The 13,094-nt window shown below is 44.3% G+C and overlaps 1 protein-coding gene across 1 annotated transcript; it reads left to right on the top strand.

Annotated features, from left to right (window-relative positions):
* The first annotated feature begins 68 nt into the window (after positions 1 to 68).
* Positions 69 to 12,784, top strand: EIF2D (eukaryotic translation initiation factor 2D). The gene is made up of 15 exons (XM_082330271.1): positions 69 to 586; positions 1,486 to 1,676; positions 2,371 to 2,454; positions 4,615 to 4,705; positions 5,320 to 5,427; positions 6,075 to 6,364; positions 6,566 to 6,683; positions 7,118 to 7,163; positions 7,844 to 7,947; positions 9,877 to 10,035; positions 10,759 to 10,848; positions 10,953 to 11,048; positions 12,002 to 12,122; positions 12,266 to 12,440; positions 12,546 to 12,784. The coding sequence occupies exons 1-15, from the start codon at positions 531 to 533 to the stop codon at positions 12,614 to 12,616; spliced, it is 1,800 nt and encodes a 599-aa protein (XP_082186397.1). The 5' UTR covers positions 69 to 530; the 3' UTR covers positions 12,617 to 12,784.
* Positions 12,785 to 13,094: the final 310 nt, after the last annotated feature.

The raw sequence follows: 13,094 nt of genomic DNA, 5'->3' as shown, positions 1-13,094 counted from the left end.
GCCCGCCACTGGCCCGGCCGTTGCCACGGGAACGGCCCGCCCGCCGCCGGCCGGCGCCTGCGCAGAGGCGGGAGGGCCGGGCCGGGCCGGGGGAGCGGGGCTCGCCGCCCGCAGGCCTCCGCGGGCCGGGGGGCGGCCGGCAGCGGGGAGAGCCCCCTCCCCACGGCGCGCCGCTGCGCTTTTACATCCGTACCCACGCCGTTCGGGTGTCGCGGCCCCGTTTCTCCTCCCTCTCCCGCCCCAGGGGACCCCGCAGAGAACAAAGCCCAAGCGTTGGGGAAGAGAAAAGGGCTCCGTTAGGGCAAAACCCGCAGCGCCTCCGAGGTCTCACGGCCATCGCCTGCGGAGGAGGCGGAGGCGCACGGCGCGGGGGACCCCGGCCCTCGCCCCGCGGGGGGAGCGGAGCGGGCGGGCGGAGCGAGGCCGCGGGGAGGCGGTTTCCACCCGGACGGTTTTGTACCGCGGGACGGCGCCATGGCGGCTGCCGCGGCCTGAGGGGAGCGCGGCGCCGGCCGGGGCGCGGGCCCGCCATGTTCTCCAGGGCGTTCCGGGTGAGATCCAACACCGCCATCAAGGGGTCCGATCGGTGAGTGCCGGGCCGGGGCCGGGGCCGGAGCCCCCCGCCGCGCCGAGGGCGGAGGCCCGGAGGCAGGAGGCCGCGCTCCGCTGCGGGGAGCGGCTCAGTCCCGCCTCCCGCGCTGGGCCCGGCCCGCCGCGTCCCCGCGGCCGTGGCCGGAGGTCGCCGCGGTTCGGCGTCGGTCTCGGTGCCGCGCAGGAGGCGGCGGGGGCAGCGGCGGGGCCTCGGGGCAGGCAGGGAGCGGTGGCTGCCCGCGCCTTGGATTTGCGATAAACGTGAGCAACCGGTCTGAATACGAAACGCACTTTTCGCTTGAAGGTGCTGCCACAATTAAACTAGACTTAAATGAATCATTATATCGAGGCCTAGCTGATGTTACTGTTCTGTTCTTGTGTAGGGATGCTAGGCTGACTTGCTGATCTTTTAGATTCACTTGACACGTCTCTGAATGACGAGCCCACCTTGTGCCGGTCACCATGTCGTAAACATCGGTTAAAACTGGGGGGAGAGGGAAATCTGGCTGCAGCCCCGCTCCTCCGTGCCGGAGCTGCAGGAGTCTGTAGGTGACAGGCTGGGCTGAGCACGTCTGACGCTCCCAGATTTGTGCTCAGGAGCTGAGAGCAGTAATGAAATCCCAATGCGAAACAGAGGCAAAGGCAGCAACAAGAGCTGTAAGCCCCTGTTTAAGGAAGAATACGAGCAGGCAAGCATGCTTGGCCTATCTCCCAGTATTCTTCCAGCATGCCACTATCTCATTTGTAAACCCGGACACAAATGCTTCAAATTATCTTCTGTGAAAAAGCGGGAATCTCATGAACAGCCAACAAAATAGTAACTACCGGTCTAGGAATGATTTTGAAGGATGGTCTAGACAGCTTTGTAACACGTTTGTGATTTTATCATTACAGGAGAAAACTACGAACTGATGTTGCAGCAGCTTTTCCTAACCTTAGTGCTGAACAATTGACTGAGTTTATTCCAAACAAGGAAGAGCTTAATGTCATCAAAATATACTCTCACAAAGGGGAGGCCGTCACTGTTTACGTGAATAACAGGAACCCAATACTGTTTGAAATTGAGAAAGCTCTGTATCCCACAGGTATGGGGAGTGGACTAGAATAATCCTCCCTCTTTACTTACTGGGCGCCAGCCTTTCCCCAAAAGATTTCCTTGTGTCTGTCTTAAGTACTTATCCTATAACTATAGTATCGGTACACGTCATAATCTTGAATGCATTTATTCTGCCAACATCTTTGTGAAATCAGTGGCATTTCTGGATTCCTTCTGCAAAAAATGAAACTGAGGTGCTGAGGGGTTAGAAACCAGGAAACAAGTCTTTTGAGTCATAATTTAGCATCTTAGCCCCTTTTCTCTCTCGTCCACTGCAAGGTGTAATTCCAAGAAGCACGATGGCCACTTCCAGGCAACCCTGGAATTAGGCTATGAGTTGCTCTGATATTCTATGCTTTTATTTTTCCCATACCCAGCAATTCTTCCCTATTGGAGTAGCATTTTAGCTCGGTGTCCTTGACTTAAGGAAAATAATGCAAACATTTATCTGTATCCTTTATAACAATTCACAGGAGCTTGAATTAACTAGCAGTTTATTTTTCTCCATCACATCTACTAATTATTGTAGGATTGTTCTGACTTCGGATTTCTTGATTACTGAGTAACAGGAGAGTGTTTAGTTGTGGTTAGTATTGTACTGCTTAGTCTTAAAGATGGGAAGAAGCAACAGCTAGGGAAGTTTTTAATGATGCATCTTTAAATTTGTTTCTGTTTTGGGACAGTGTACACACTGTGGGTCTATCCAGATCTTCTCCCTGCTTTTTCAACATGGCCCCCCGTGCTACAGAAACTAGCAGGAGGAGCAGGTAAGAGGACTACAACTTTGTCACATTGCATGGCAAGGAGGAGTTGCCTTCAGGACTTTTTTGATGTTATCTTTCCCAGTGGCCTGAAATTACCTGAAACAAACAAAAAGTATAAAGAATAAGTACTCACAAAGTGAGTCATGGTCATGTCCTAAAAAGGAAAATAAATTAGCTGTGAAAAAGTTTGTGAATGAAATGAAGTAGGTTAAGCTGTTTAAATGCAGTAATCCTTCCTTGTGGGAGTCTCAGATTTTATCTTCTCAGGGTGATCAGCAGCTCTGAATTGGGACACAGAACTGCCCGTTTCATTGCTCTGTTTTTTTTATAACTTTCCTTGGGCAGCTGAGTTCCTTTGCTGCCACCCTGCTTCCTGTCACTTCAGAGGTGAACTAATTTATCCTATGGATAAGTGACTTTATATTGGAACCTACAGTTGGAATCGCTGTCAAGTAAATTGTGGATTGTGCAGGTGAGGTTGGATTTGAATTGCTGGATTACTGGCTCTACCACCTAATTATGGATCAAGAGTAACAAGAAAGGAGTCTATTTTCTGGCACCTGCTTTGGATGCAGTTCAGACTCAGGAGAATCAGGTCTTTATAAACTTTAAATTGCAGAACTGCTCAACCAGAAAAAGATTCAATTGCAGCCACTGTGGCTTCAGTCTGTAAATGGAAGTGTACGTGTAGGAAGAGATGTCTTTTTTCCATTACGCAGTATCTAATGTAGAACTCAAGTCCTTCTGTTTGCTTTGTTTGCTTTTGGGGGAATAAAGCGCTCGAATGTGTAGCTGTGATAGACATCTGAGCAAGCCTTGCTACTGACTTGTAGTGACCTAGTTTCTGGGAAAAAAAAGTCTTGCTAATGGGGAAAGGACGTTGATGAAAGAGGGCTGCAGGTCATTCATCTCCCATGGCAACCAGGCTACCTCTGGGTACGATCCAAAGATAAGAAGGGGCCACTGAGACAATGGCCAACAAAGGCAGAGGGAGAGGTAGAGCCACGTCTCAGAAAGAAGAGGAAAGGCTTGAGACTATCCAGTGCTGCAGACGTGGAGGGAGGGAGCAGGTTTAGGGAGCATTCAGTTACAAAGAGGAGAAGCAACGTAGTGCTGTTTGTGATATCTGTTCTGTGAATTCAAGTGTCTACCATCTGCCCTGGTTATTGACGTAATATACACATGCTACTTAGATACACGTGCTACTTACCTTGTCGCGTTAAGGTCTTTATGTGATTTCTGTCCTCAGAGATGTGGAGCCTTTGTTGCAATTGCAGAGTTCATTCTAGATTTGCTGAAAGTAGTTGTGACAGTGAATGGGAGGAAAAAATATTGTTGGCTTCTTCAGCATACACATTAAATCTATGATGCTGAGAAAAAAGTGAGATGCCTTCAAAACCAAACTGTGGAACACAGGTCAGTCCATGAGACTGCAAGCTCTAGACTATTACAGCTGCTGTGAGGGAGAGCAGATGCTCTTTAGATTATTTGGTGATGACATCATGCCATACATGCGGCATGGAAAACTTTACTCACGTACCAGTCTGTCCATCCCAGGTACGGAAAGCAGAAGGAAGGACACAACAAGGGGTACTGTCTCTGCCCAGATTAGCAAGGAGACGGTTAAGGCTGCTTCCTCATGCTGAGGAGAGCTCACAGCTGAGCGCAGCTCTTGTGTCAGATCAGGAAGGTTGGGTCAGCAGTGGCAAATTTTAGGCAATTCTCTCTTGAGGGAGAAAGCTGCTGGGATAATGTCCCCTTGGGACAGGGAAGAGCAAATGGGTAGTTCCAGACACATCTCCTTGTTCCTTTCTCTTTCCACGCCATTAATGAAGAGTCTTGCTCTCTAGGCTGGGAGCTCACACCTTTCCCTTACAAACAGTACTCCCTTCGGGCCTGACAGGGTGAGGGGCTGAGCATGCTTAGCTCTTCTGCAATTTTTTGGGATGTGCCCAGCACCCTTGTGAATTGGATCCCTTACTCCACAGGGTGGGAGCAAGAAGTGCTGCCTTACTAGGAGAAACAGAGAATCATGTTTTATGTGGCACATGCTCAGCTATTAACAGGCTTGTGTTTTTGCTGAGTAACAGGAGGGATGGGGGTGGAGGAGGCAGTGGGTGAGTCTTTCATTGAGAAATGGATGTGCTTTATTCTTTTCTTCAGATCTGATGCTGCCAGGAGTTGTAGTGCCATCTTCTGGCTTTCCTCAAGTAGAGCGGGGCACGCTCTGTGCTGTCACCCTCTTGGGAAACAGGTACGGGGGACTCTTTATTCATATCTTTTCTTAGAAACTAAAAACGAAATGAAGCTATTTTTTACAGGAAGACTCTGGGAGTTTTGAGGAAATAAAAGCAGAATTGTTCTCCTGCATTTGGTGCACTCTGGACCTAAACAATGGAAAATACAGCAGGAAAAAAAAATCCACTTAAGTTTCTGGGTTAGGATGCGTTTGAGATTAGGTGGACAGCTTTGCAAATTGCTTCTTTTGGGCCTGTGGGGGCACAACTGGTAGATTTGTTTTGAAACAGAATAATTTTTTTTAACAAAAGATTGCATTCTACACAGCTGTCTTTTTGTCTATGAGGAAATTCAGGGTGAGGGAGCAGCACTAAAGCTGTTGGTTTTTTCCCCCCACTGCCAGTCTCTTTTGGCAGTGCATATGCTTCTTGTGCTTTATTAAAGAGAAGAATGTGTCACTGGCACAGCCTTCGCTTCAGTATCACACCTAGATGCTTTTAAAAAAGCAGGTTGTAAAGAACAAGGACATCGTAAAAGAAATTCAGCATATCACAACAGCACAGTCTGTCTTTGTCCAAGTAGCACAGTGTATTTGTGCTCTCCTGCTGTACTATTCCCTTCTTTTCCCAGAGCTCCAGTAGCAGTTGCAGTTGCCACTATGTCCACTGCAGAGATGCTGGCTGCTGGAATGAAAGGGAAGGGCTTCGCTGTGTTGCATACTTACATGGATCACCTCTGGTGGGTATATTGCCAGGCATTTGGTAAAATGTGTAACAAGTCTCATATGTTTACTAAAATCAAGATCTGTGCCCCAGTAAGCTTAATCTGTCAGTTCAACATACTGCGTTATTTGGGTACAGTTTAGATATGACCGTTATTAAGGTTTCAGCTACATGTTTTTGATGACCACCCTTTTCTGACAGAAGCAGGTGTCTGTCCTGACATCTATCCATTATATACGCATTGGAAATAGATACATAAAACTATTCACTTGATTCAGTTCCTTCAACCCGAGAGTAATTATTACAGAAATGAAGCTAGAACATCCCTGTTACTCTGATTTTAGAAAATCTTCTTGTTCTATAAAAAGTGAACTTTGAATCATTTTTGCTTAAAAATGGTCAACTGTACCCGTCTCAACCAAATCAATGAGTTGCTATGCATTTGGATCCAACTGGTCTGCTCAGTTTTAAATTAAGATTCATGGGGGGAACACAGAGTTTATAGAGGAAGATGAGTTAAAAATAAATTTTATAGTTTTGAGAATGCGCAAAAAGGTCCATGCAGCTGCCGGTGCCTTTTATCAGGGTGACATTTGTTCATTGTCCTATGGGTTTCGAAGCAGTAAACAGAAAGCTATGTTATGCTTTTTCTTCCTTTTATAGGGAATATGGTGACAAATCTTATCCTCCTACCTTAGCTCCCTTGGTAACAGATTCTGCTGAAAAGGAGAGTGCTGAAGATGAGGAAGAGATGGAGGGGAAAGAGCCTGTTATCAGCTTCTCCACTGACCCATTGCAGCACGTGGACGTTGGTGACTTGAGCCTGAAGGAGCGAGACAGTTGTGTGATACCGATGGGAAAGGAGGAACTCAATGAGAACAGAGCTGCAGAAACAGCTGGAGATGCCAACGCAGAGGTTCAGCAGGAAGCTGAAGACAGTAGGACTCCACAAGGTATTTTTGCATAGAAATGAAACCAAACTGTGCCCCTTTGGTTTGTTGGAGCCCATACCCACGACCTAGATTACTGTGCATTCTGGACAGCTCACTGCGAGAATGGGGTAGAGGCAGTTCCCTGTGGTCTGAAAGATCTGAGTGCTGTGCTCGGAAAGACAGACTGCTCACGGCTTACTTGTCCTTTTTTTTTCCCTGCAGAGCAAATGGATGCATTATTTAATCAGTGCTTTTTTCATGCCTTAAAATGCAAAGTAAAGAAGTCAGATCTCCCTCTGCTCACCAGCACATTTCTACGCAGCCATATGTTCTCATGCTGGTATGTGGTAAGAAGATTGTCTTTGGATTGGCATGCAGGGTTTTTGGCTTGAAAACTGTGGAGATCAAGTGTGATATTTAGGATGAAGTTTTTGAGGCAAACATAGAATTCAGTCCTTATCTAAGGTTATCTAAGCTTATGCTCACTTCTTACATCAAATACTTGGATGTAAGGATTGTCTCGATCAGGATATGCGCTTGGTAGCTAACTTGAGTTGGCTGACATTTGTTTCAAGATTGCTTAGTCACTTAAATGGCTGTTTGCCTACCCACAGGACACTCATCATGTTCTATTTATTAGCTTGTTCGAAGTAATTCTTTCTCTGTGTGATTCATATGTCCACTGTTAAGAAACTTCTAGCATAAGTAGCAAGATTTAAGAAGAAATGAAGGGTGACTTATAACTAAAGGACTTTTAAAAAAATCCATTTATAGCCCTGCTGGACAACAACTGGACATAAAGAAATCAAGCTATAAGAAGGTGAGATTTTTTTTTTTCTATTGGTTTTTGGATTAATTTAAATAAGAAATGGAAGGAGAGAAAAAGTTCCAAGTCAAAATTGTTCAAGTGTTAGTAAAACAGACAGACAAACAAAAAAACCTAGAAGCTGTTCTTAAAAGCCAAGTTGTTTTTCTCAACTCTCTGCTCCTGTGGGATCCAGGGAGAAAAGTAATTGTCCTGAAGGCACAAGCATCGATCTGCTTTGAACGCAGCTAATGCTATCTGCCACTATATACTGCGATAGCTGTCAAAGGGTTCTGATCTTGTTGGACAGTGCAATTACTTGCAAGGAGAGGCCATTCCTTTTCTAAAGCTGTTAACGAACAAAAATGAAGAGAAGAGAGATGATATTGTCCCTGTTGTGTAGATGACAAGCAAAACCAAAGTGCGTTGCCAAAGATCTCGCAGTAGTCCATGTGAGATGTGCTGTGATTTGGCTAAGAAGGTCACAGAGCAAACGTGGCCAAAGGAACACTTGCTTACTCTGTTGCCAGACAGAGGCACTCACTGCTCCTTAACAATTGCTGTGTTTAGAGAAGCAAAGGTGTGGCGTGTGGGTTGTTTTTTTTTTTTTGGCAAGTAACTTTGGGGCAGTCAGAAACACATGAACAGGAATTTAAAATGCTTGACTCCACGTTTCTGATTGTTGCTTCCTTCAGTTCTCTAAATTCCTGCAATGTATGCAGCACCAGAAGATCTTACAAGTGAAGGAGCTGAACAAAGGTGTGGAAAGCATCGTGGAAGTGGACTGGAAACATCCAGAGTATGTAGAATGTTTCAGTCTTTAAAAGAGTGGGTAGTCTCTGAAAGAAGGGAGCGGAATCTGCTACTTCCAGCTCTATTACCTTCACTCTGCTTGAATTCCTGTTCTGAATAGCTGTAGCAGCCCTAATTGCCTAATCTTAATATGCTGTGGAGGGTTTTTATGCCCTGCTTCTATACAACACGGCTTATGTTTCCTGCTCTTGTAAAGTTCTTCCAGGTAAACTATACTCTTCCTTCTTTACTCAGTGGCACTGCGCAGGCTGAAAGTCTAATAACAGTGTCGTGATTTCCACCTTTCATTTCTTGTTAGTTGTGCGTTCATCCATAGAACTTAAGATCAGAAAGGAATGTTAAGTAATCTGAAAGCTGCGCATGGCTCTTTATCCTTGTAGTGGGTGTACAAATTTTCCAGAGAAACGGCTTTGAAAATGTTAAGGACGATTCAATTCATTGCAATTTGTTGTAGTGTTACAATGACAAATTTCTGGCTTCCAGTTTGGATGCTAATAAAAGAGTTGTTACAGTATCAAGCCTGTTAGCAGTCACTAAAAAGCACATTCCTTTGACAGTGTCTTGATAGTTTGTGTGGGTTTCTTTGTTGTTGTTGGGGGAAGGGAGGCAAGAAGGTTTGAAACCCATCAGGCAGTTTTAGATCTATTTATCAGTGACTATAATGGTATGTCTGTTTTATGCCCTTCCAGTTTAACTAGGTCTCCCCCTCTCCATTCTATCTGTGTGCTGGGACAACTTGTTGTTCAGCCTTGAAGTGAACTTAGACCTGCCTAAACAATAACTCCAATAAAAAGATGACACTGCCACTGAATAAATGCTCATGAAACTACAGTCTCAGAATGTCGTAAAGGATCAAATCAAGCACTTTGCAAAAATCAGAAGCCAAAAAGTTATAATTTCAAAAAAATGAAAAAAAAAAAAAAATTGCTGTCTTTACCATTACACATATTGATTTGCACAAATACGCTTACCCTTTCAGTTACTTATTCCTCGATTCTTCTATCAGTGTTTCCATTATCTTTCTAAAGATTATTAGTTACCTCGCTTAAAGAACATCCTACTCGTTCCTGCTGCATATCGGCACATTAGCGCTCTCTCGGAATTTCCCAGCGGGCCTGAGGCTTCCTGTTAGATAACATCTCCTTGGCAACTAATGGCGTGGAGAATATTTCTGTAGATACAAGCATATCTTCTCTTCTGCGCTTGGAAAGAAACAGAATTACTTTGACTTCTTGCATTAACTTTTCTCTCATTATACTTGGCCTTATCATCAGGAGACAGGCATACTCAAACTCAGTTTATCAATTCTCTTACCTTTAAGCATAGAATCTGCAGCTCTGGTCAATGAAATGAGACTCCAGCTCCTGCACTGATAACAGTTCTTAACCCTCTCTTCCAGAACCGTGTTTTATCAGTGACCACTAAAGAATCATTTTGGCTTTTAAATGTCTGTACATTTGTGGAGTGTGCAGTTGGTGTTTTGTTTTAATTTAATTCTAGTGATTCTATGGAATGAGGCTGCATCCTTTGAATTATGGCAGTTGTCTCTAATTACGAGAGTCAAATATGCTTAGAATAGCTGGAGGGACTTCCTTTTTCCCCAACATATAGGGCTTTACTCGGAGTGAAAAGTGTTTACTATCACCTGAGTTAAGGTGCTTATTTATGTGTATCTTTGAAGCGTGTACAAGGACAAATTTAGCAATTGCAGCTAATGCTCCAAAATACTTCTTTCATCCCGTCCTTTAGCCCACAGACACAGGCCCCCACTGCAATGGAATGCATTTGGAGGAACCCACATACTGTACAACAGACCAGAAAGCTTTGTGCGTGACTGCTAGGTTTTAGTTTCTCAGTGAAATGGGAGTGATACGTTTCAATCCCTTTCACTCACACCAAATAATTCTCGTTTCAGCGTTAGAGCGTTTGCAGTACCCGAAGGATTTTCTTCAGGCTCTGCTGCCCAAGACAGCAAGAGTGAAGACAGAGAACAAGTGTACCACGCTCCTGAAATCATTCCGCTTTACGGGGTCTCAACGAAAATGATCCCACTCTTTCAGGAATCTGGACACAGGTAAGCACTAGAAAAGTACAACAAAACCACTGTTAGGTGACGAGAGAGACTAACTAAACCTATGCTGCTACCATTCTGTTAGCCCTCATGGGGAGGGCCCTGCGATGCTGTCAGGAAAGGTGATGGGAATCAAGAATATAATTGCTTCACAAAGGGAAGAAAGATAAGAGGCTGTGACAACTGCGTTCAGCAAGTACTCACATCACTTCTCCCACAGCTAAGGAGGCGATAGCTCAAGTGTCAAAACTGATGCATTTTACTTGGATTGTCTCAGTTTGCCATTGGATAAGGCATATTCTGCCCACCCACAGTATGGTTTACTGAAAAGAAGATGCCCAGGTAATTTAAAGAACTCACTTGCCTCCTTGTGCCCTCATCTTGTCTTGATGTAGTTTAGACAGCACTCAGTGGCAGCCTTCCTTCAGCTGAGCTCTTTTGTACAAGTTATCCACAGCTCCCTGAAGTTAGGGTGCCACTGGGGTCGTTCTCCCAAACTAGGCTCCCGAAACCGAGGGTTTTAGAGTCTGTAATTACTGCTGTGAGCCTTTTATCTGGTATACAGCAGCTGAGGTGCAGCAAGAAATCACTCCCTAGCAGATATATTTCAGTATTGAGCTGTTGCTATCACACGTAGTCAGGGTACTTGCTGTCTTCTTTCTTAGTGACAGAACCCAACACCGAACTACTTAAAGTAGTAAGTTAAAAAGTTTTCTTTCTCTTTAGAAAAGGCAGCATCCTCTCAAGCAGTGAGGTGAGAAACATCATCATTAACTATGTGAAGACTAATGAGTTGGTTGATGAAACAAACAAAAAGTAAGTAGACATGGAAGTTGTCCTACACTGCTTCCACAGGAGATGCTGAAGTTAGAGGAAAAAAGTGAACTTGTTTGTTTCTAAGGCGTGTTTTTGTTTTGTAGCTTTGTAAAGGTGAATGCCATTCTGTGTGACTGCCTGTTAGATAAATCGGAACAAGATGAAATCTCAAACCTTAAATGGGATGACCTCTTGAGCAGGTGACTTTTCCCAATGTATTTAGTATTACACAGATTTATTGCATGCAACTCAAAGCCACTTGTTATTGGAGCTACCCAAGTTGTAACTTCCTACTAGTAACACACAAAAAAAAAATATATATCCAGAGACCTTCCCTTGAAGAATCTCTCGTTCTTCACCAATTAACAAGCATCTAGCATTAACTGTTGTTGTTGGGTTATTTTGTTTACGTGCTAACCACTTACCAGGGAAAGCTTCCTAAACAGTGCCTGGTTCTGTGTGTAATCTGTGCGTACGTATTTATAAAGCCGTCCTTTGCAATAGGTAGCTGAACATGCCCTTTTTACGCAATGGTAGTCATCCTGCTCGTTATGTGCAGCACAACTTCTGCATTTATAACCTAAACCCACCTTTTAGATCCAAGATGCCTGAGTATCTGACACCAGACCATTGTTTCCATATACTGAAAAACTTTGCTTAAATGTCCCCAATGTCTTACTTTGCCTTGAGCTGCTTCATCACACAATGCTTCTGAGGCACCTCCAGCAGCTTCCTTTATTTCTGAAGCCACCTTTGCTCTTGGGACAGTAACACAGTTTATGCTGAATTTTAAACTGAAGTTGCTTCACCAATCTGTGAACAATACAACTGAATAATAGCTTAAAGGCAAAATTAAAGAAGGCTTTGCTCTACAAGAACCAATTTTACCAGTACCAATCTAAGCTGTAATTTTTGCGAATCAGTAGACTAGCTTTCATTTTAAGTCAGTCCCTTTCTTCAAATAATAGCTAGTATGCAAATCTTTGCATGAGATCGTCATGCATTATTGTCTTAAGGTACAAATTCTTCTCACACATAGAATCTTGGCTTTCACGTAGTCTCAAAAACCTGTGAGAGGCTGCAGTGGAAAAGCACAGTTAACATCAGCCTTGCTGTACTGCATAGACTAACTGGATACATAAACTTTGTTCAGGTGCCTTGAACGACTACAGCCCTTACACCAGGTGACGTTTTTTGGGCAAGAACCTATTGTGAGGAAAGGAAACATTGAGCCCATCGACATAACCATAGCACAGAGATCATCAAATAAGAAGGTAAAAAGAGAACTAAAATTATCAGGTTTGAGCAGAAGCCCAGATTCTGAGCAGCTTTAGCAGCTCGTTTTTCTGGGATGAATGGGACGTAACTTGCTAATACCTACAGCAGCGATGTTTTCAATACTTATTAAAACCTGTAGGTGACAATTATCAAGAACCTTGAGCTGTATGGTCTAGACCCGCAGTGCGTGGCCAACATTCTGCAACAAAAAGTACAAGCCAGTGCCACCATCACCCCAGTACCAGGAACAAAAGACAGAGTTCAGGTCCAGATCCAAGGCAACCAAATCCATCATCTGGCCAAGATGCTGCTAGGTAAGTCTATTCCGGAACTGGTCCGGGACTGGTTACAGCAAGCTACAGATTTTAACTCTTGAGCTCTGAATACTTACCTGAAGTGGACTCTTGGTTATGTTGCAGAAGAATACCAGCTACCTCGGAAATACATCCAAGGCCTTGAGAAGGCTCCAAAGCTTGGCCGGAAGAAGTAAGACAAAAATCTACTGTAAGAATTACTCAGATCTCATTATTTATAGAAGTGTTCTGCCAACAAATCAAGGATAATGTACAGGCCCTGTTCATTCAAAAATGAGTCCTGGATGTTTACAAGGTCTGGGATTCACCCAAATAATAATATTGCTCCAGCTGTTTGTTTTTCATAAAAATAAAAAGCTGAATAAACCCCCTAGCATTATCCTTTTCCATCTGTTTTTCTAGAAGTTCCTAATGGTGCACTCGTTTTCTGGCTACAGTGGCTTTTAGCTAGTTGACCATTCTTGCTTTGCATCTTTTAGCAAAGGCGTGGTAATAGAACCTTCAGGGAAATGTAAGCAGAGTACACTGGAACACACTGTCCTGGAGCGGGCCCGCATGTGGTGCCGTAGATTGCGTATGTCAGAAGTAAAACCCAGTTGGTTTCAGATTTTATCCTTTTAAACGTTTCCAGGAATTAATATCAGACGTTTCAGC

Source organism: Platalea leucorodia (genome assembly GCF_965183815.1).
Source record: "Platalea leucorodia genome assembly, chromosome: 19".
Lineage (NCBI taxonomy): Eukaryota > Metazoa > Chordata > Aves > Pelecaniformes > Threskiornithidae > Platalea > Platalea leucorodia.
Note: the sequence above shows the minus strand (reverse complement) of the source record. Positions and strands in the feature narration are given on the sequence as shown.